The following is a 21,611-nucleotide window of genomic DNA, read 5'->3' on the forward strand; positions in this document are numbered from 1 at the left end:
GCTACCATGTGTAAAAAAACTCCCCCGCCCACCTCATCAGCTTTATTTTCTTTAGAGTATTTACACTATTTGAAATATTTAATCGTTTTTACATGTACCTCTGTAATATGAGCTGAAAGAGAGCAAGGATATTGTCTGAATATCTCCAACGCCTAGCACGTAACAGGCATTCAGTGACTATTTGTTGAATGAACATATTGTCCCAGGGCAGGCGAGTAGAGGGTGGGGCTGCTGCGGCCACAGGACACCCGCCGCCTATGAGCAGTCCTCCCGGATTGGTACCGCCACTGCGACAGTGGGGCCGCCTGTCAAGGGAGCCCCTCGTCTGGCAAGGATGTTGGGCTCTGCAGTCGTGCACCTGGGACAGGTGTTCACAGTCCGAGCTCAAGGCCGGGACACGACTGGCTGGGAGGATAGAGAGCCCGCAAATCCGGCTGCGCCTCCAGGCTTGGCGCTCCTCTCCGGACCAAGTTCAGCTATGGCCACAAACTCCCTTTCCCGCGCCCCACTGGCGAGGGGACTGAAATTCCAACACGGGCGGAAAAGGCTAGGCCTCATTTCCCGGGACGTTTTAGAGAGCTGCGCTCGCCCCTCCTTTTCCGGTAGGGAGGTGCGCCGGCTTCTCCAGCTCCACGTGCGTGTGGCAGGAAGCGCCTGGCCATCCGTAGCCGCTGCCGTCGGGTGAGGGGACCCCTGTCTGGAGCCCGGAGGCCCGGCGTGGCTACGAGGACGTCACCATGGTGGGCCCCCTTCCGCTCCTCTGAAGCCTTTGGGTTCCGGGGAAAGGTCCTGTGGGACAGGCCGGGAGGGAGGGGCGGTCTCGGGAAGCTGGTGTCGGGCGCCGCGGACCCTGAAACGCGGGGAGAGGAGGACGGAGATGATGCGCTGTATTATAAGCGGCGCGGGGTTGGGGGCGGGAAGGAGCGCCCCAGACGGGCCCCGGCGCGAGTCCCCGCCTTCAGGTTCCGCGTTCGAGTGCTCGGTGCTCGCTGGTCCTGCCTGCTGCCCAACTTCCCCGGTCACCGCCCACTCCGGGGAAAAACCGAAACCAGACCCTCGGTCCTGGCTTCCCTTCCGACCTAGCGACCCTGGAGGACAGGGTAGACCTGCCCCGTAGGGTTTCCAAGGACCGGCTGGTGGATTCGAACCGCTGATCTTTCGGTTAGCAGCGGAACTCTTAACCACCGCGCCACCTCGGCTCCACAGTTAAAGTAACATAATTCCCCTTTCCTTGTAGTTCTAGCACGTTCTTATCCCGAAACATTGTTTCTGATTTTTTTTCGTGTCATTCTTTCGTGTAGGAACCTTTTTAAGTAATTTTTTTCTAATTTTTAATAACAAACTTAAAAGTTTATAATGTGATAAAAAGTTACGATATTCTGGCCACAGTGTCTTTTGTCCTCTTATCTCTGTTCCTTTTTATCTTGTTCCTTTCTTTTTTCATTGTGTGCCTGTCATTTTTGTTTTTCATTTCTTACACATTCGTGTAAATTCAGTGTGTTTGCATACCACCATGCTTGTGTGATTCCAAAAAAATACCCTGGCGGATTTGAACTGCTGACTTCTTGGTTAGCAGCTGTAGCACTTGACGGCCATGCCACCAGGGTCTCCCTTGTGTGATTACCAGTCCATTATAACAGTTTTCTTTTATAGCCTTTTCTTTTCGGAATGAAACATTAAAACAGTTACGTGTGCTAATGTGTGTAAGGGAGGCGGATGACTGTCACTTACTACAGCTGTCCTTGACAATCAGAACTTCACTTTTGTCAAGCTGTGTGGTAGGTGTATATGCTTTGGCATAAGAATCAAGAGAATGGCACATGAATCTGTTCTCATTAGCACATGTCCGCTCCTGTCATTTTTCTGGTACAACAAGCTCAGCTTGGTACTGGTGGTTTTCCATCAAGGCTTCTATGTCAGTCACTAAACTTTCAGTATAGCTCAAAATGTGGGCTAAGGAGCCCATGAGGATGAGTTTGATACCCATCTCTACTAAACTGTGATTTTGGTGAACCTTGCAAAGTCTCAGTTGCCTCATTTATTATATGGTGGATAACAATACCTCATAGAGTAGTTGTGAGCATTCAGTATAAAGCACTTAGCCAGTGTCTGGCACCTAGTAATTTTGAGTGGTTGTAGTTTTTAACTTTAGTAATAGTAATAGTACAGCTTGTTATTGTTTCCTTTTATTACTCTGTTCATGTTTTTCTTACTTGGAATCCTACACATGACTTTACAAGTTTATTTGTCTTGTATTAGAAGTTAATTCAACTCTGTGAAGAATTTTTTCATACTAATTCATCCCGCTGAACTTTATTTTGCATTTTAAAAATTGTTTTCTACTTTTATGTTGCTTCTTTCTAGCTAGATTATGTTGTTGTCCTCAAGTCAGCTCTGAATCATTGTCACCTACGTATAACAGAGGAGCCCTGGTGGCAAAATGGCTAAGAGCTTGGTTGCTAACCAGAAATGGGCAGTTTGGATCTACCAGCTGCTCTTTGGAATCTCCCAGTTCTCCTCTGTCCTGTAGGGTCGCCATGAGTCAGACCCGACTCAAGGGCACATAGCAACAACGTGTATAACAGAGCAAAACGTTGCCCTGTCCTGTGCCGCTGTCATGCTCATTGATACGTTTGAGTCCATAGTTGTGACGGTTGCGTCAGTCCATCTTATTGAAGGTTTCTTTTGTTTTCTCTGACCCTCTAACAAACATGATGTCCTTTTTTAGTGATTGGTTTTTCCTGATAATGTGTCCAAAGTAAGTGAGCCAAGGTCTTACCATCCTCACTTCTAAGGAGCATTCTGGTTGTGCTTCTTCAAGACTGATATTTACCTTCTCTTGGCAGTCCATGGTATTATTTTTCGCCAACACCACAGTTCCAGTACAACAGTTCTAACTTCTTCGTTGTCCAGTTTTCGTATGCATATGAGGTGATTAAAACAACCATGGATTGACTCAAGCACATGCCAGTCATCAGAGTGAAGTCTGTGCTTTTTAGAACTTAAAAGAGTTCTTTTGCAGCAGGTTTGCCCAATGCAGTATGTCCTTTGATTTCTTGACTGCCGTTTCCAAGGACATTGATAGTTGATCCAAGTAGAACTAAATCTTTGGCAGCCTCAGTTTTTCTCCCTTTATCAGTCCATTTGTGAGGATTTCTGTTTTCTTTACATTCAGGCATAATCCATACTGAAGGTTATAGTCTTTGACTTTCATCATTAAGTGCTTCAGGTCCTCTTCATTTTCAGCATTCAAGGTTGTGTCATCTGCATATCGCAGGTTTTTAATGAGTATTTCTTTAATTCTTACACCACATTCTTCTTCGTATAGTCCAGCTTCTTGGATTATTTGTTCAGCCGTTTCAGGAGGTAGCATACGATCAAGAATCAGTGGTACTGAAGGAAGAAGTTCAAGCTACACTGAAGGCATTGGCGAGAAACAAGGCTCCAGTAATTGACAGAGTATCAGCTGAGGTGTTTCAGCAGACGTATGCAATGCTGGAAGCACAGACTCATCTGTTTCAAGAAATTTGGAAGTCAGCTACCTATCAATTAACTGGAAGAAATCCATATTCGTGCCGTTCCAAAGAAAGGCGATCAAATGGAATGTGAAAATTATCGAAAAATATCATATGCTAACAAAATTTTGCTGGAGACAATTCAGAAGTGACTAGCTGTACAATGATAGGGAACTGCCAGAAATTCAAGCCAGATTCAGGAGAGGACATGGAACTAGGGCTGTCATAGCTGACGTCAAGTGGATTTTGGTGGAAAACACAGACTACCAGGAAGATGTTTATCTGTGTTTTATCAACTATGTGAATGCATTTGACTGTGTGGATCCTAACAATTATGGGTAACATGAAGAATGGGAATTCCAGAATACTTAATCTTGCTTCAAAACATGTGCATGGATCAAGAGGCAGTTGTTTCAACAGAACAAGGGGATACTGTGTGGTTTAAAATGGAACAGGTACATCAGGGTTATGTCCTTTTACCTCAGTTGTTCAGTCCGAATGCTGAAGTTGTAAACCATTAAAAAGTGAGCCATCATCCTTTGATTTGTCCTTGCACGTTACTGTGGGCATGAACCGGTACTAACTGCCTTCGTATTCCTTAGGGGCAGGGAGTTTGTTCTGTTGGGCTCAGACCTGGAATGTGAGCTTAGTAAGTCCTAGTAAGGTAGTGAATCTAAGGAAAAACATTGGTGAAAATCTACTGCTATACCAACCTTTTTTTTGGGAACGATGTTATATGTACGTGCTTCAAAAAAAAAAACAAAACAGTAAAATGGGTGCCCATGAAAAGTATAATAGTTTACTATTGCTACTTTAACAAATTAATATAATCTTAGTGGCTTCAAACAACACAAATTTAACTTAACATTTCTCTTGGTTCAAAGTCTTAAAATGAGGCTTACTTAGCTAAAATCAAGGGGTCAGCAGGGCTGTGATTCTTCAAGAGCTGTGGTGGAGAATTCTTTCCTTGCCTTTTGGGTTTCTAGAGGATGCCAGTATTCCCTAGCTCAGGGCCTCTTGCTTCATCTTCAAAGCCAGCAGCATCACAGCTTCACTTCTCTTCCTGGGTGGGCTTCTGTCATCACATCCTTTCTCTGATTCTGACCTGCTGCCTCCCTTTTACAAAGACATTGTACTTTCGTGGGGCCCACCCAGTAATCCAGGATAATCTCCCTGTCTCACGATCCTTAACTTGATCACATCTGCATGGCACTTTTGTCCTGTAAGGTAATGTTCACAGGTTCCAGGGGTTAGGATGTGGATATCTTTGGGGAGACCATTATTCCACCTACCACCCAAGGTAAACCTCCCTCCAGCTCTGCTGCCTAGTCCCCTTCTTTGAAACAACCACCATTAATAGCCTCTTAGCTATTTTATGTACATGTATGTTTCCTAGCCCCCTTTTTATATGCCTAGTAGAGAAGACAAACTCTAATGCCCTTTTTTCCCCTCACCTTACTTGACTGTAGAGGTTAGACTGTGTGTATGTACTTCCTGTTTTTTTTAAACAGCCAATAATTATTCTGTTTGCTTTTCACTGTAGTTTATTTAACTAGACCCCTGATGGACATGTAAGCTCTTTCCATTCTTTTGTTACTATAGGCACTTCTACATTGAGTGGTGTTCTTGCTTATTTGTACATGTTGAAATATGTCTGTGGAATAAATTACTGTAAGTAGAATTCCTTGGTCAAAGGCATGTGCAGTTTTTATCTTGATAGAAACTATCAAATTGCCTGCCAGAAAGATTATACCAGTTTGAATCCCGGTGATATGTGAGACTGCTGACTACTCACAGCCTCACTAACTTAATTTTTCACCTTTGTCAGTGCTTGGAAAGACCTTCCTCACTCTGAGATACATTTACAAAACAAACAAAAAACTTCCTGTCTTCTAGGATTTGTGTGGTTTCCTTTTTTATGCTTAAATGTGGTTCATTACAAACTAAACTTAGAATAGGAGGGATAGACCAACTTTTTAAAAGAGAAATTCATATGCTTTTAGTTTTATTTACATTTTCTTTGGAGTGCTTCAGATATTTAATGCTAATCCAAATCCATTTGTTGTTGTTGGGTGCTGTTGAGTTTGTTTCGAGTTAGTGATTCCAAGTGACAGTGGAACAATGATCCATAGGTTTTCTTGACTGTAATCTTTATGCAAGCAGATCGCCAGGCATTTTTCCCACAGAGCTGCAGGGGGTTTTGAACCGCCAGCGTTTTTGTTTGTAGCCCAGAGCTTAGTGGTTGAGCCTTAGGGAGGTGGTGTTCAGTTGTGAAGTCTGTAGCATTGGGAGTGGGTTGTATCTGGTCTAGCTTTTGCGCTCTTCTCCCTTTCCTGTGTTTTCAGGGTGGAGGAAGTATATGGGGATGTGGGGTGGTTGTTGAGTTGTCCTGAGTCTCTCTAATTGCTTTTGGATTTTCATGGTAGGTCTGTGAGCAGGAGTTTCTTTTCCCTCAGCTGTTGAGGTCAAGGCAACAGGTAGATGCAGCCTGGCTTTGTAACACATAATAATTTAGCTAAACTTTGGGAAATCTAGAGGATGACTTAATATCAAATCTTATTTTATGCACTTTTATTTTTTTCTTGTTTTTGGTAATATGTGTTTGATCAGCACTTTGAAGGCCTAGATATGGTGTCTTAGGGTGGGAAAGGGTTAAGTAGAGGGACATTGAAAGGGAGGTAAACCCAATGCCGACGAGTTGATTTTCTGGTTTGAGTATAAGGTATGGAGTCCCTGGGTAGTAAGAACAGTTAATATGGTCAACTGCTAACCAAAAGGTTGGTGGTTTGAACCCATGTAGCCACTGCATGGGAGAAAGTTCTGGCCCTCTGCTTCTTTAAAGATTGCAACCAAGAAAGCCCTATGGGGCCATCCTACTCTGTCAAATGGGGTCTCAGTGAGTTGAAACTGACTCAGTGGCAGCTAACAACAACAACCTATGTGTCATGTGTTTTTCTACATTTTTAGCCTAAACCACTGAAGGGAAAAAATGGAGGACGGGAAAAGAAAGTCATCCATCCATACAGTAGAAGAGCAGCTCAAATTACGAGAGAGGCCCACAAACAGGAAAAAAAGGAAAAGTAAGTATCTCTTCATCATTTGCGTTATGTGTTGGTGAAAAGCCAGTTTGTTTGTTTATCCTTCTGAGATTTAAATTTCATCAATGCTCCTTTCCTTTCTTTATTTAGTAATTATGTACTGCGTCTCTTTGAAGCACTGAGGATAAAACAGTGAACATGAGCTCTGGTCTTACAGAGCTTACATAAAACAGATAAATAAATTTAAATAGCAGGCTGCTATGAGTGCAGTGAAGAAAAATGAAAGAGCCTTAATGGAATGGAGAAATGCTGTTTTACATAGAATGGCCATGAAAGGTCTCTGAGGGAATGAGCTGTGCAGATGTAGATACATAAAGGAGGTATACCAAAAAAAAAAACAAACCCGTTGCTATCGAGTTGATTCCGACTCGTAGTGACCCTGTAGGACAGAATAGAACTGCTCCATAGAGTTGCCAAGGAGCCGCTGGTAGATTTGAACTGCTGACCTCTTGGGGTTTCCTAAAGGAGCTATAGAACGGGTATTTGGATGTGTAAAGTCTAGGGGTCAAGGGATAGGTTAGGGAGGTAGACACAAATTTGGGAGCCATCAGCATCTAAACGGATGAGACTGGATGTGTTAACTCTAGGAGAAATATATACAGGGATGAGAAGAGAGGCGAGGATTGAAGCTGGAAGCCCTCTATCATTTAGAGTTTGGGATAAAGAAGGATCCAACAAATGAAACTGAGAAGGAGTGGCCAGTGAGAAGGGGGAAAAAGAGAAGATGGTGATCAATCTATGTCATATGCTGTTGATTAATATGAGGCCTGAGAATTGACCGTTAGATTTAGTAATGTGGAGACCATCAGTAACATCCCATAGGAGGAGGAGTATTGGAGTGGTAAAAAGTGAGTATAGCCATGAGCCTGCATTCTTGTATGCCATTTTAATTCCCATGCTGCTTTTACTATATGTATTTTTGAGTTATTTTCTTAGTGGATGTCCTTGGGTTTACAGTTAACTTCTTATCTTAATATAGTTTGGATCATATTATCTTATTTTCAATGGCATACAAAAATTTGCTTCACCATAGATCCATTCCCATCTCCTCCAATCCCAGTTACATTTTTATATGTTATAAGCCCATTAACACAGTTTTATAGTTATTGCTTTATGCATTTTTGACGGCAGTGGGTTTTTTATGCATTTGTCTTTTAAATTAGGAGAAAAAAAGTGTTGTAAACTATATGTATATTGCCTTTTACACTTAGCTAAAAAAAAAAAAAAGGTGGTACAAATGATTAACGTGCTTGCTTGCTAACAGAAGTTGGTGGTTTGAATCCATCCAGAGCTCCCTTGAATGGAAGGCCTGGTGACCTACTTTTAAAAAGTCAGCTATTGAAAACCCTCTGGAGTACATTCTACTGTGACACCTGGGGTTGTCATTAGTCAGAATCAACTTGATGGCAGCTGTTTTTTTTTTTGGGCGGGGGGTTGTTTATATTTACCAAATGGTTTGTTCTTGACTACTAACCTGAAGGTTGATGGTTTGAACCCATCCAGCAGTATAGTGGAAGAAAGGTCCTGGTGACCTGCTTCTGTAAGAATCACAGCCAAGAAAACTCTATGTAGTAGCTTTACTTTGTAACAGATGGGGTCTCCATGAATTGGAATCAATAGCAGTGGGTTTAAGTAATTACCTTTGTGGGTGCCCTTTATTTTTTCAGGTGGATTTGAGTTACTTTTAGTGTTCTTTCAGCTTGAGAAATGTCGAGTGTGTTCCTGCCTTTTGGTTTTGTCTCCAGCTCTTTGCACATGTCATTATAATTAATACTTTGTCTTCTTGAGCCGCCCTTTGAAATCTTGTGTTCAGTTCTTTTGCATCATCATTTCTTCCTTTTGCATTATTTTCCGATTATTAATGGATGTTTGCAGCTGTTTCTTGTCATTTTGAGTTGTGCCACATCAGCAAATGAAGGCCCCGAGAGCTTGACTCCATCCACGTCATTAAGGTCGACCCTACTTTGAGGAGGTAGCTCTTCCCTAGTCATCTTTTGAGTGTCTTCCAACCTGAGGGGCTCATCTTCCGGCACTATATCAGACAGTGTTCTGCTGCTATTCCTAAGGTTTTTCACTGGCTAAATCTTCAGAAGTAGACTGCCAAGTCCTTCCTCCTAGTCTGCCTTAGTCTGGAAGCTCAGCTGAAACCTGTCCGCCATGGTTAATCTTTTGGTATTTGAATACCGGTGGCGTAGTTTCCAGCATCACAGCAACACGTAAGCCCCCACAGTACAGGAATGGGTTTTTGGTGGTCCCTATTCTGTCATTGAGAAGCTTGTCTGCATTCTTGAAATGAGGAATTTGTGGGAAAATTTTCTTCTTAAAGACATGAAAATATTAATAGGTATATAATAGCCCTTTTCTGCTCTTCATGCTTCATCTACCTTCTCAGATCAGTTTCCTGGACTGTTCAGCTGGCTGATTCTCATGTCCATCTTTGATCTGTGAGAGTCCCCAGGAACTACTGGTGTAGAAACAAATTAGATTGACTGTTTTAGAATAGCCTTACCATTTTAATGATTTATTTATGTTAGATACATTTACATAGTAGCTGATAGAACCCAGCACTTTCATTGTTATGTATTGTTTCCTAGCCAAGACCTAAAGCCATACTTAAGTTAAGCTGCTTCAAAGTGATTTGGCTAGATTTTTCCTAGAATATAATTGTTAAGAGCTGTGATAGCACAGTCAACTTTTCTTTCTTCCTTCTTTCCCCTTTCTTTCCCCCCTCTCTCCCCTCCTTCCCTTCCTCTCGACCCAGCCTTTGAAATCTTGTGTTCAATTCTTTTATGTCATCATTTCTTCCCTTCACTTTATTTTCTAGTCATGTCAAAGTTCGTTAAGGGGAGGATTTTCTTCCAAGTCCCTTTATGTGGCTGTGTCCAGAGACATGTTTCTTGCTTGTTAACCTCTTCACAGTGATATAACGTGGCGGCTTGCTTACCCCAGAGTGTGGACTCTGAGACAGAGTGAGAAGAGAGTAAGATGGAATCTTCTTTTCTTTTTTTAATTAATTTTTATTGTGCTTTAAGTGAAAGTTTACAAAACAAGTCAGTCTCTCACTCAAAAATTTATATACACCTTGCCATACACTCCTTATTGCTCTCCCCCTAATGAGACAGCACACACCTTTCCTCCATTATCTCCTTGTGTCCATTTGGGCAGCTTCTAGCCCCCTCTGCCCTCTCATCTCCACTCTAGACAGGAGATGCCAACTCAGTCTCATGTGTCTACTTGATCCTAGAAGTCTGTTCTTCACCAGTAACATTTTCTGTCCCATATTCCAGTCCAATCCCTGTTTGAAGAGTTGGCCCTGGGAATGGTTCCTGTCTTGGGCTAACAGAAGGTCTGGAGACCGTGACCTCCAGGGTCCTTGTAGTCCCAGTCTGACCATTAAACCTGGTCTTTTTACAAGAATTTGGGGTCTGCATCCCACTGTTCTCCTGCTCCCTGAAGGGTCCTCTGTTGTGCTCCCTGTCAGGGCAGTTATCGGTTGTGGCTGGGCACCATCTAGTTCTTCTGGTCGCAGGCTGATGTAGTCTCTGGTTTATGTGGTTCTTTCTGTCTCTTAGGGTCGTAGTTACCTTTTGTCTTTGGTGTTCTTCATTCTTCCTTGCTCCAGGTAGGTTGAGACCAATTGATGCATCTTAGATGGCCGTTTGCTAGCGCTTAAGACCCCAGACACCACTCTCCAAGGTGGGATGCAGAATGTTTTCTTAATAGATTTTATTATGGCAATTGACTTAGATGTCCCCTGAAACCGTGGTCCCCAAACCCCTGCCCCTGCGTCACTGGCCTTAGAAGCATTCAGTTTATTAAGGAAACTTCTTTGCTTTTGGTTTAGTCCAGTTGTGTTGACCACTCCTGTGTGATGTGTTGTTTTTCCCTTCACCTAAAATAAAACTTACCTACTAATTAGTGAAAACCCCTCTCCCTCCCTTCCTCCCTCCCTTCCCCCTCTTGTAAACCATCAAAAAATATTCTCTGTTTAAACTATTTCTCCAATTCTTATAATAGTTGGGAAGACAATCTTTTTATAACCTAAGTTTGGAGTGACATCCGTCATCATTGTGCTATTTTATTTGTTAGAAATAAATGACTAGGTCCGTCTGCACTCCGCAGACAAGGACATGAATATCAAGAGACAAGAACCATGGGGAACCATCTCGTTGTTAGGTGCTCTAGAGTCGGTTCTGACTCAGAGTGACCCTGTGTAGAACATAATTAAACACTGCCCTTTCCTGCACCATTCTCACAGTGGTTGCTATGTTTGAGCCCATTGTTGCAGCTCCTGTGTCAGTCCATCTTGTCGAGGGTCTTGCTCTTTTTCACTGACCCTCTGCTTTACCGTGGTGGTTAAGGTCGTGTGTCAACTTGGCTGGGCAATGATTCTCTATAGTTTGGCAATTATGATGTAGTTTGTCAGGCATACAATGTTGTATTCACCTCCACGTTGAGCTATGATATAATGCGATCACCTCCATGATGGGATCTACTGTGAGTAAACAGTCAGTTGAAAGGGAGTTTCCTTGGGAGTGTGGCCTGCATGCAATGTAGGTGGACTTTCTGGCAAGGCTCTCAGGCTTTTGGTCACGCTGGATCCTGCAGCTGGCTCCTGCTTATATGACTTCCAGTTCTTGGGACTTGAGCTAGCAGCTTACCTGCAGATCTTGGGGTTTGTTGGCCACTGCAGCCTGCGAGCCAGAGGCCTGTGATCTGACCTGCTGCTCTTGGATTCGCCAGCCCCTGCAGCCAAGTGAGTCAGGAGAAGCCTCCAGCCTGACTCACAGACTTGGGGCGCTCCAACCTCTACAACTGAGTGAGCCATTTCTTTGGTATTAATCTCTCTTTATATATGTATGTGTATGTGTATGTGTATGTGTATGTGTATGTGTATGTGTATGTGTATGTGTATGTGTATGTGTATATGTATATGGATGCTTCACCGGTTTTGCTTCTCTAGAGAACCCAGCATAAGACATTTACCGAATATGATGTCTTTCTCCAGGAACTCGTCCCTCCTGATAACCTATCCAAAGTACGAGAGGTGAAGTCTTGCCATTTTCGCTTGCAAGGAGCATTCTGGCTGTACTTCCAGGACAGACTTGTTTATTCTTCCGGCAATTATGGTATATTCGATATTCTTCATCAACACCATAATTCAGAGGCATCAATCAGTTCCTCTTCTGTCTTCCTTATTCTTAGTTCATCTTTCGCATGCATATGAGGGGACGGAAAATTCCATGTCTTGAGTCAGGCACACCCTCGTCTTCAGGTTGACATCCTTGCTTATTAACACTTTAAAGAGGTCTTTTGCAGCAGATTTGTCCAAAGCAATATGTCGTTTGATTTCTTGACTGCTTCTTCCATGGGTGTTGATTGTGGATCCAAGTAAAATGAAATCCTTGACAACCTCAGTCTTTTCTCCATTTATCATGATGTTGCTTATTGGCCAGTTGTGAAGATTTTTGTTTTCTTTATATTGAGGTGTAATCCACACCAAAGGCTGTAGTCTTTGATCTTCCATCAGTAAATACTTTAAGTGATCTTCACTTTCAGCAAGCAAGGTTGTGTCATCTGCATATCATAGGTTATTAATGAGCCTTCCTCCAATCTTAATGCCCCATTCTTCTTCATATAGTCCAGCTTCTTGGAATGTTTGCTCTGCATACAGATTGAATAAGTATGATGAAAGGATGCAACCCTGAAGCACAGCTTTCCTGATTTTGAACCAGGAAGTATCCCTTTTTTTCTGTCCCAATGACTGCCTCTTGATCTATGTACAGGTTGTTCATGAGCACAGTTAAGTGCTCTGGAATTCCCACTCTTTGCAATGTTATCCATAATTTGTTATGGTTCAAATAGTCAAAGGCCTTTGCATAGTCAATAAAACACAGGTAAACAACTTTCAGGAATTCTTTCAGTGACTATCCATCTGACATCAACAATGATATCCCTGCTTCCATGTCTTCTTCTGAATCTGGCTTGAATTTCTGTGGGTTGCCTGTCCATGAATCGCTGCAGCTGTTTTTGAATTATCTTCAGCAGGATTTTACTTGCATATGATGTTAATAATACTGTTTGATAATTTCCACATTCCGTTGACTCACCTTTCTCTATAATGGACAGAAATGTGGATCTCTTCCAGTGGGTTGGGCAGGTAGCTGTTTTCCAAATTTCTTAGCACAGATGAGTCGGCACTTCCAGCACTGCATCTGTTTATTGAAACATCTCGATTGGTTTTCCCTCAATTCCTGGAACCTTGTTTTTTGCCAATGCCTTCAGGTCACCTTGAGGTTCTTCCTTCAACACCAGTGGTTCTTGATCACATGTTGCCACCTGAAATGGTTTAATGTTGACCAATCTTTTTGGTACTGTGACTGTGTGTTCCTTCCATCTTTTGATGGTTCCTGTGTCATTCGATATTTTGCCCATAACCAAAAAAAACCAAACCCAGTGCCGTCGAGTCGATTCCAACTCATAGCAACCCCGTAGGACAGAGTAGAACTGCCCCATAGAGTTTGCAAGGAGCGCCTGGCAGATTCGAACTGCCTACCCTTTGGTTAGCAGCGGTAGCACTTAACCACTACGCCACCAGGGTTTCCATAGAACCCTTCAAAATAGCAACTTGGGGCTTGAATTTTTTCTTCAGTTCTTTTAGCTTGAGAAATGCTGAGCATGTTCTTCCCTTTTGGTTTTCTAACTCTTTGCACATTTCATTATAATACTTTACTTCGTCTCCTTGGGCCGCCTTTTGAAATCTTTGGTTCGGCTCTTTTACTTCATTTCTTCCATTTGCTTTAGCCACTCTATATTCAAGAGCAAACTTCAAAGTCTACTGACATCTATTTTGATCTTTTCTTTCTTTCCTGTCTTTTTAATGGCCTCTTGCTTTCTTCATGTATGATGTCTTTCCACAGTTCGTCTGGCCTTCAGTCTTTAGTGTTCAGTGCATTAAATCTGTTCTTGAAATGGTCTCCAAATTCAGGTGAAATGTACATAAGATTGTAGTTTTGTTCTTGTGAACTTGTTTCAGTTTTCTTCAACTTCACCTTGCATATGAGCAATTGATGGACTGTTCAGCAGTTGGCCCCTGGCCTTATTCTGACTGATGATATTGAGCTTTTCTGTTGTCTTTTTCCACAGATGTAGTCAATTTGATTTCTGTGTTTTCCATCTGGTGATCTCTATGTGTATAGTCACCGTTTATGTTGCCGAGAAAAGGTATTTTCTATGAATAAGCTGTTAGTCTTGTAAAATTCTGTCATGTGATCTCTGCTGTTGATTCTATCAACAAGACCACATTTTCCAACTACAGATCCTTCTTCGTTTCCAACTTTTGCATTCCAGTCACCAGTAATTATCAGTGTGTCTTGATTGTATATTTGATCAATTTTAGACTGCAGAAGTTGGTAGAAATCTTCAATTTATTTACCTTTGGTATTAGCGGCTGGTATGTAAATTTGAGTAATAGTTGCATCATCTGGTCTTTCTTGTAGGCGTATGGGTATGGATATTTTCACATCACTGACAGTGTTGTACTTCAGGATAGATCTTGAAATGTTCTTTTTGACAATGAGTGCAATGCCATTCCTTTTTAACTTGTCATTTCCAGCATAGTAGACCATGTGATTGTCTGATTCAAAATGGCCAATACCAGTCCGCTTCAACTCATTAATGCCTAGGATATTGATCTTTATGCATTTCATTTCATTTTTGATAATTTCTCACTTTCCTAGATTCATATTTTGTGCATTCCATGTTCCGATTATTAACAGATGTTTAGAACTGTTTCTCCTCATTTTGAGTTGTGCCACATCAGCAAATGAAGGTCCTGAAAGCCTTTCTCCATCATCAAAGTTGACTACTTTGAAGAGGCAGCTGTTCCCCAGTTGTCTTTAAGTGCTTTCCAATCTGAGTGACTCATCTTACAGCACTTTATCAGTGTTCTGCTGCTCTTCATGAGGTTGTCAATGGCCAGTTTTTTCAAAAGCAGACTTAAAGGCCTTTCCTCCTAGTCTGTGTTAGTCTGGAAGCTCCGCTGCAGCCTGTCCACCGTGGGTGACCCTACCGATATTTGAAATACTAGTGGCATAGCTTCCAGCATCATAGCAACACCCAAGCCACTGCAGTAGGACCACCTGACACACGTGTACTTGGATAGTACTATCTTTTCGAGGTGTCTGCTTATGGAATATACATTGTCTGTAGTCCTCAAAACTAGGGTGATTTTTCTAAGGAAGCAAGGCAGCCAGGGTACCTTGAGTATCCATTTTCTAAAGTTTTCCACAGAACTCAGAATTCTTTGTACCACTTCCTTGGGTTTCTTTTTGGGATGAAGAAGAGGTAGCGGGAGGTTGGGGAAGGTTAGGGTACTGTGCCTTGTAACTGGTGGTAGAGAATACAAAGCCAGGTCTGTGGGATTGATGAGGTTGACCTTTAGTGAAGGACTCGTTCACACAAAGATGCTGCAAAAGGGAGTAGCAACACTAGGGTGTGATTTCAAAGTAGTTCTTCATCTTCCGTGTTTGGAAAGTTCTGATCTAGGACTTTGGAAACATCACTTGTGTTCATATTAAAAGAAACTAGTATGGTTTGAAGATGAGCACATTCCAAGTAATGCACACTTTACAAGGAGAGAGTGCCTGTGTATATGACATGGTTTTGACTTTATTTTATGATGTTCTCACCTTAGCAATATTTTGTTGCTGGGTACTGTTGGCTTCTTTTGTCCTGCTGGGTACATAGCAAAGAACTCTAGATACCAAATGAAACTACTCAGTGTGGAAGTTAGCAGAGAGAAACTAACCATAATGGGTAAGAATCTGGGAAACAGCTGCCTTTGAGAATTAGTATAGTTGATATCTCCTCACTTAAAAATGTATTCTAAAAAAAATCACATTCACATATTGAGTCAATTCTGACTCATAGTGACCTTATGTCACAGAGTAAGAACTGCCCCAGGATTTCCTAGGCTATAATCTTTACGGGAGTCAATCCCCAGGTCTTTTCTCCCATGGAGCAGGTGGGTGGGTTTGAAATACCAACCTTGTGGTTGGCAGCCAAGGAGTTAACTATTGTGCCACAAGAGTTCGTTCATTCACACATCAAGTCTGTCTTAATAAGAATGTTTCTATTTTACATTCGGTTACGGTTTTGAATAATTCTCAAATCTGTCTACCAAAACCAAACCCATTGCCATCGAGTTGATGCTAACTCACAGTGACCCTATGGGACAGAGCAGAACTTCCCAATACGGTTTCCAAGGACTGCCTGATGGATTCAAACTGCTGACCTTTTGATTAGCAACTGTAGCGGTTAACCAGTATGCCACCAGGGTTTCCCAAATCTGTCCACTTTCCTTTATTCTGATTGTTATCACTCTAGTTCAGGCCCCCATCAAGTCCATTCAGAATTTTTGCAGCTGACTGCTAACTTTATTCTTGCATTGTGTAGTTGTCCTTCCCTTCTTCCATTTTATTCCTGAGTAGTATTCCATTGTATGGCTATCCCGTTAATTTATGCTTCCACCTGTTCATGGTCATTTGGATTGTTTCCAGTTTTCGACTATTAGGTTGGCAAATTATGGGGCCAGCCACCTGTTTTTATATAAAATAAAGTTTTGTTTGAAAATAGTTATGCCTATTTGTTTATGTATATCTATGACTTAAAAAATATATTCCCTTTAAAAATCACATTTACACATTAAGTCTGTCTGAATGAGAATGTTTTCATTTTCGTTTTCTCTATTAATTATTAACTGTATTAATTCTCAAAGGCAGTTGCCATGAACATTTGTGTAGAAGAATTTGTGTAGGGATATGTTTTCATCTCGTTTTAATTGCTAGGATTGGGATCTGGGTTATATGGTGAGTGTATGTTTAAGTATATAAGAAATTGAGCTGATAAGAAATCAAGTTTATAAAAATTGTTCGGTTGTTTGATAGGGGTGTGGTAAGTATATGAGAAATTGTGTATTCTGCAGTTATATATTCTCACCACTGGTGTGTGAGAGTTACAGTTACTCCACATCCTTTCTGATATGTGGTTGTTTCTGGTCCGTTACGTTGTAGCTGCTCTGATAGGTGTGCAGTGGTATCTCTGTGTGGTTACCTTGTCGCTGCTCTGATAGGTATGCAGTGGTATCTCAGTGTGGTTACGTTGTAGCTGCTCTGATAGGTGTGCAGTGGTATATCTCAGTGTGGTTTTAGTTGGCCTTTCGTGATGACTGAGGATGTTAGCATTTTTTAGGTGCTTATTGGCCATTTGCATGTAGTGATGAATCTGTTCAAATCTTGCCCATTCTGGTACCGTCTAGCTTGGAGTAGTAAAAGCTGTTAGTGTATTCTGTATACAGGTCCTTTGTTAGTTATTTGTACTGTATTTTCTTCCATCCTGTGACTAAAAAGTTTTTTAAAAAAAAATCTGTATTTGTCTAGTTTTCTAGTTGTTAAAAAGTGGGAAGAGAAATCTGGTCTGCTTTTCCTTTATGAGTAGAAGTCACGCACAAAGCCTTCTCCTTTAGCTAAAATATTTTCCTTTTTCCATTCCCGTGCTCCCCATCCCCTTTTTGGCCTGAATAACTTCTCTGCATGTTCCGGTGTCAGTGTAAAATTTACTGGCTCTGGAAGACCTTCTTGGATTCTAAAATGTCCTGTAGGCACTTTTTTAATACGCTCCCATGGACCTATATGCTTCTCTGTGTTCTTATTGCCTCGGGACTGTAAGCTTTCATAGTGTCGGGGCAGCCGACCTTTTGTTCACGGCTGTGTCTCCAGGGGCTAGCATTAATTCTGGCAGACAGCCAGGTGTCCAGAGGTCTCTTTTGAATGATTAGTATTTAGAATATGAATAATAGGAAGCATGTCTTCCCTGGACTGCTTTTTGAGAGTAAATTATTTTCTTTGTTATAATTCTCTTATAATTCAAATTGATAAAGAGTAATCATTCTGTTCTTGTTGAAATCTAGCAGATAACAATAATGCATTTTGGCCTTGGTGGCAGCATTCAGGATTGTGAAAGGTATTCAGTACTCTTTTGTGCACAAGTTTTATACACTTGTCATTACAAAAACACTTGAGCGTTCATTCTTAATCCAATCAAACGTTCATTTCTGATTTCAAAACTGGTTTGTTCTGTAGACTTCCTTCAGTCATTAAAGAGCTAAAAAAAGTTCATAATAACATTTTCATTTCCATGACATTCCGTGTTTCTGTGTTAAAAAATGAATTTCGTAAATGCGAAAGAATGATCTTTGAAATCTCGTACAGTTTTTCCTTTTTGTTGTTTTCAACTGATCTTTAAATATTTCTTTGGAAATTTTCTAACATGTGTGCACTTTTTCTTCCAAGATTGAAGAATGAAAAAGCCTTGCGTCTCAACATTGTTGGTAAGTGGATTTACTTATTTGAAATGCAGGCTAAAGTATAGGGAAGCTCTGCTCCTCCGTGTTTTCTGTTCTTTAAACTCTCCGAGTGAAAAAACGTTTCTAAGTGAATTTTCTTTGTCAGATGTGATGAAGCCGACTGAAACAAAAAAGATCCATCCTCAACCTCTGACATAAAGTGCTAGTGATTTTTTGTAGTGGTTAAGTGCTACAGCTGCTTACCAAAAGGTCAGCAGTTCAGATCCACCAGGTGCTTCTTGGAAACTCTATGGGGCAGTTCTCCTCTGTCCTGTCGGGTTGCTATGAGTCGGAATCGACTCTATGGCAATGGGTTTGGTTTGTTTTTTTTTTGGTTAGTGATTTTTATCTTGGTTTTTCATATGCTGTCTGGTGCACGTGTGTGTATGTACATATGTAGGTATGTGATATCGATAGCTGTATCTGTATATGTGTAGTTGAATGGATAGCTCTCTAAGCATAAGGATGTCTAAGATTACGGACACGACAGTCCTTATTTAACGACGTGGCCGTACACATTGGTCTGGATCTCAGTGTCCTGCCTTTTTTGGGTCAAATTTATTGTTAGTATATCCTTACTGACAAGACTGAGATTTTGAAGTAGTGGCAGTTAGGAATTATTACTAAAATTAGAGGTATTCCAGCCCTCATCTCTAATGCTTTGTCAGGTGATTGAATAGTATTTCAAAATGAGTTATCAGGATGCTGAACGGGACTGTTTCTTGATCTGCGATAGTGAGAAGTCTATCTAGTAGTTACCCCAGTGGTCAGATTTACTTATAAGGATAAGGTTTGTAAGCTCTTTGGTAATATATTCTTGTATGCTTAATGTATTTACTGACTTTGCAGCCGTGGGCAGGCTACTCAGCCTCCCTCTTCTGTTAAAGGGGATGATAGTAGTACCAGTCATCACAGGACTGTACAGCTCTTACCATTGTGTCTGCTGCTTATTAAGTGTTCAGGAAATACCATTTTCATTATTAATCTAGTTTTCAGATTTTTCTTAATGTCTGTTTCAGACATGTTCTATCCTTTGCTTTTTAAATACTTAGGGCTTCATGTTCTTTTATTTGTTTACTAATTTTTTTGCATCCATATTGGATAAGAAATATACACAGAAGAGCATCCCTCTCCCCCCCCCGCCTCTTCTGTAAATTAAAATGTGATAGTTTAATTTTAGACAGACTGATTTGATCACCTTTGAGTTCACACGGTCTTTACATTCAGCACTGAGATAAATTTTGGTCGTTTTAAACACATTAATATTGAGAAATATAGTGAATACCTCTTTGCTTAAATGATGACTCGTGTTAAACTATCTTGGTACTTGTTGTTTATAGGTGAAAAACTGCAGTGGTTTCAAAATCACCTTGATCCCCAAAAAATAGAATATTCAAAGAAAGACGCTTGTGAACTGATTGAAAGGTAAACAGTGGTGTGCTATGATCAAAGGGTCAGAAAGGGAATTCTCCAACATAATTCCTTAGGAGACAGAGCCCTGTCCTGGATGTGTAGAGGAGGAAATGGGCTTTGTTATCAGAGAGACTTTGGAACCGTGTCCTGGCTCATCTACTGTAGAAGGTTTGTAACCTTTCTAGGCCTCAGAGTGGTAGTTAACCCAGTTTTATGGGATCGGAAAAGGCTTCCTGGAAGAAGTGTCATCTAAACTGATACCTAAAGGGTAGGGATTAGCAGGTGGAGGTAAGGTAGGTTCAAGAGTCTCTGTGCAGAGAGAACGATACCTAAAAGGCCTAGAGATGAACTCCAAGGTGACGCGTTTAGTGATCGGTCAGACATTTACTGTGATCAAAATGATAGGTTCAAGGGAAGAAGTGACACCCACCTCAGGAAAGACCTCAGATACCAGGCTAAGAGTTTGGACTTTATTCTGAAAGACATTGGGAGCCCTGGGAGGCTTTTACAGCCAGCACCTGAGATGGCAGCATTTAAAAGTTGGATCACAGTAGTGCAGGTGAGGAAGTTATATGGCCAGGAGCTTGCCTTTGCCCAGAAGGCTGGTGTATCGACTCAGGCAGAGAGGTTGGTGCCTTGGCTTGCTTAGCAACAGCGAGGTGAAGAGAAGTGGGTAGATTCCAGAGGCATTAAGAAGGTGAAAGTCTCAGTCTTTATTGAAAAACGAGACATGGGAAAAAAGGGAAAGGAAAGAAAGAGTCCAAGATGACACCTGAATGACCGAATAGTTGTACCATTTCCTGAGATACAGAGCCAGGGGATGGAGCAGGCTGGTGAGGTGGAGGGGGAGGCAAGGAAGGGGATAGGAAGTTCAGTCTTGATGTGCTGAAGGTGAGACCTCTAGGGAACATCCCAGTGCGGTCGTCCAGTAGGTTGTAGGATATGAGGGTCTGGGGTTAACAGATATTCTGGTAGAAAGCAGTGATTGGGTCACTGAAATTTTGGAAATGATTGAATTATCCAGAGAAATAAAAAAATTTAAAGGAGAGGGGAAAGGCTGGGAATTAAGTATTAAATGAAGTGATAGAACCCAGAAGTACAGACTTTGTAAGTAACATCACTTTCTTGTTTTTCAGTTATTTAAATCGATTCAGCAGTGAGTTGGAGCAGATTGAATTACATAACAGCATCAAGGACAGACAGGGAAGGCGACACTGTTCCCGGGAGACAGTTATCAAACAGATGATGGAACGGGAGCGACAGCAATATGAAGGATATGGCCTTGGTGTGTTTGCTGTGATTTTCTTTTCTCTTCCTAAAATACGTAGTACTTTCTATATCAGATTTGTAATTCACTTCAAGGGTTTAACATTTTTATCCTATTTACTATATGCAGTTTAGTTCTATTTTCTTCCTTTGATTTTTGTTCCTTTGTGAGTGTTTGGAATACTCGTTAGGTTTATTCTTTCTTTAAATGTTCATTTCCAAAGCTATTAATTAGTGACAGTGACATGTTTTTCTACTGGTACGGTAAATTTTTCCTCTCGGGCACATACCTCGTTTGCTTTGTTACAGGGTTATTACTTTCCCATGCCCAGCTGCATGCCGCTGTCATCTTTGTAATTCTTCTAGTAGCTAGCTGTACTCGTGGTTATTTTTGAGAAACTGTAAAAAATGGAATTTTCATTTGCTTTGGATTGTGTGACTCAGGTGCCGTGTGTTTTCTATCATTGTAGCGTGTTTTACACACAGTTCCTAAAGATACACATATTATTAGTTTGGTAGTACTGTCTAAAGAAAGCACATAGTAAGAGAGGATACTTAATACTTGCAAAGACCACAAACTGGTGGCTACTCGTAGGCCACATGTGGCCTGCAGATGATACTTGATTGGCTTACCAAGGTTTGTAAAATTTTTGAATTGTCAGTATAAAAAAAATTAGTAATTTTACATGAAAAATGTAGGTTTCTTATTTGTCTTAAAAAATCAAATAGTTTGGCAATATAACCTGTAGAGTGTAGTCACAGCTGTTCTCCTTAGACCTGGGCATGCGTTCTCAGGTTTCTGTGACCCTGACGCTGTCTTCATTCACATTCCCTGCCTATCGCTGTAGGCATTTGTGTTACGTGGATTTGCTTAGAAAGTATAGTAAATGGAATACGTAATAGCAAAATAAAGTT

General features: G+C 41.3%; 1 protein-coding gene across 4 annotated transcripts in view; it reads left to right on the forward strand.

Moving 5' to 3' along the window:
• Positions 1-606: 606 nt before the first annotated feature.
• The window catches only part of TMA16 (translation machinery associated 16 homolog), a 76,581-nt gene continuing 55,576 nt past the window's right edge, over positions 607-21,611 (forward strand). For all 4 annotated transcript variants that reach the window (XM_023558455.2, XM_010598133.3, XM_010598132.3 and 1 more), the window contains exons 1-5: positions 607-740; positions 6,483-6,595; positions 17,965-18,002; positions 19,358-19,442; positions 20,567-20,715. In XM_023558455.2, coding sequence (XP_023414223.1) covers positions 738-740; positions 6,483-6,595; positions 17,965-18,002; positions 19,358-19,442; positions 20,567-20,715 — 388 coding nt within the window. In that variant the 5' untranslated portion in view covers positions 607-737. The remainder of the gene's footprint in view (positions 741-6,482; positions 6,596-17,964; positions 18,003-19,357; positions 19,443-20,566; positions 20,716-21,611) is intronic.

Source organism: Loxodonta africana, chromosome 13 (assembly GCF_030014295.1).
Source record: "Loxodonta africana isolate mLoxAfr1 chromosome 13, mLoxAfr1.hap2, whole genome shotgun sequence".
Taxonomy (NCBI): Eukaryota; Metazoa; Chordata; class Mammalia; order Proboscidea; family Elephantidae; genus Loxodonta; species Loxodonta africana.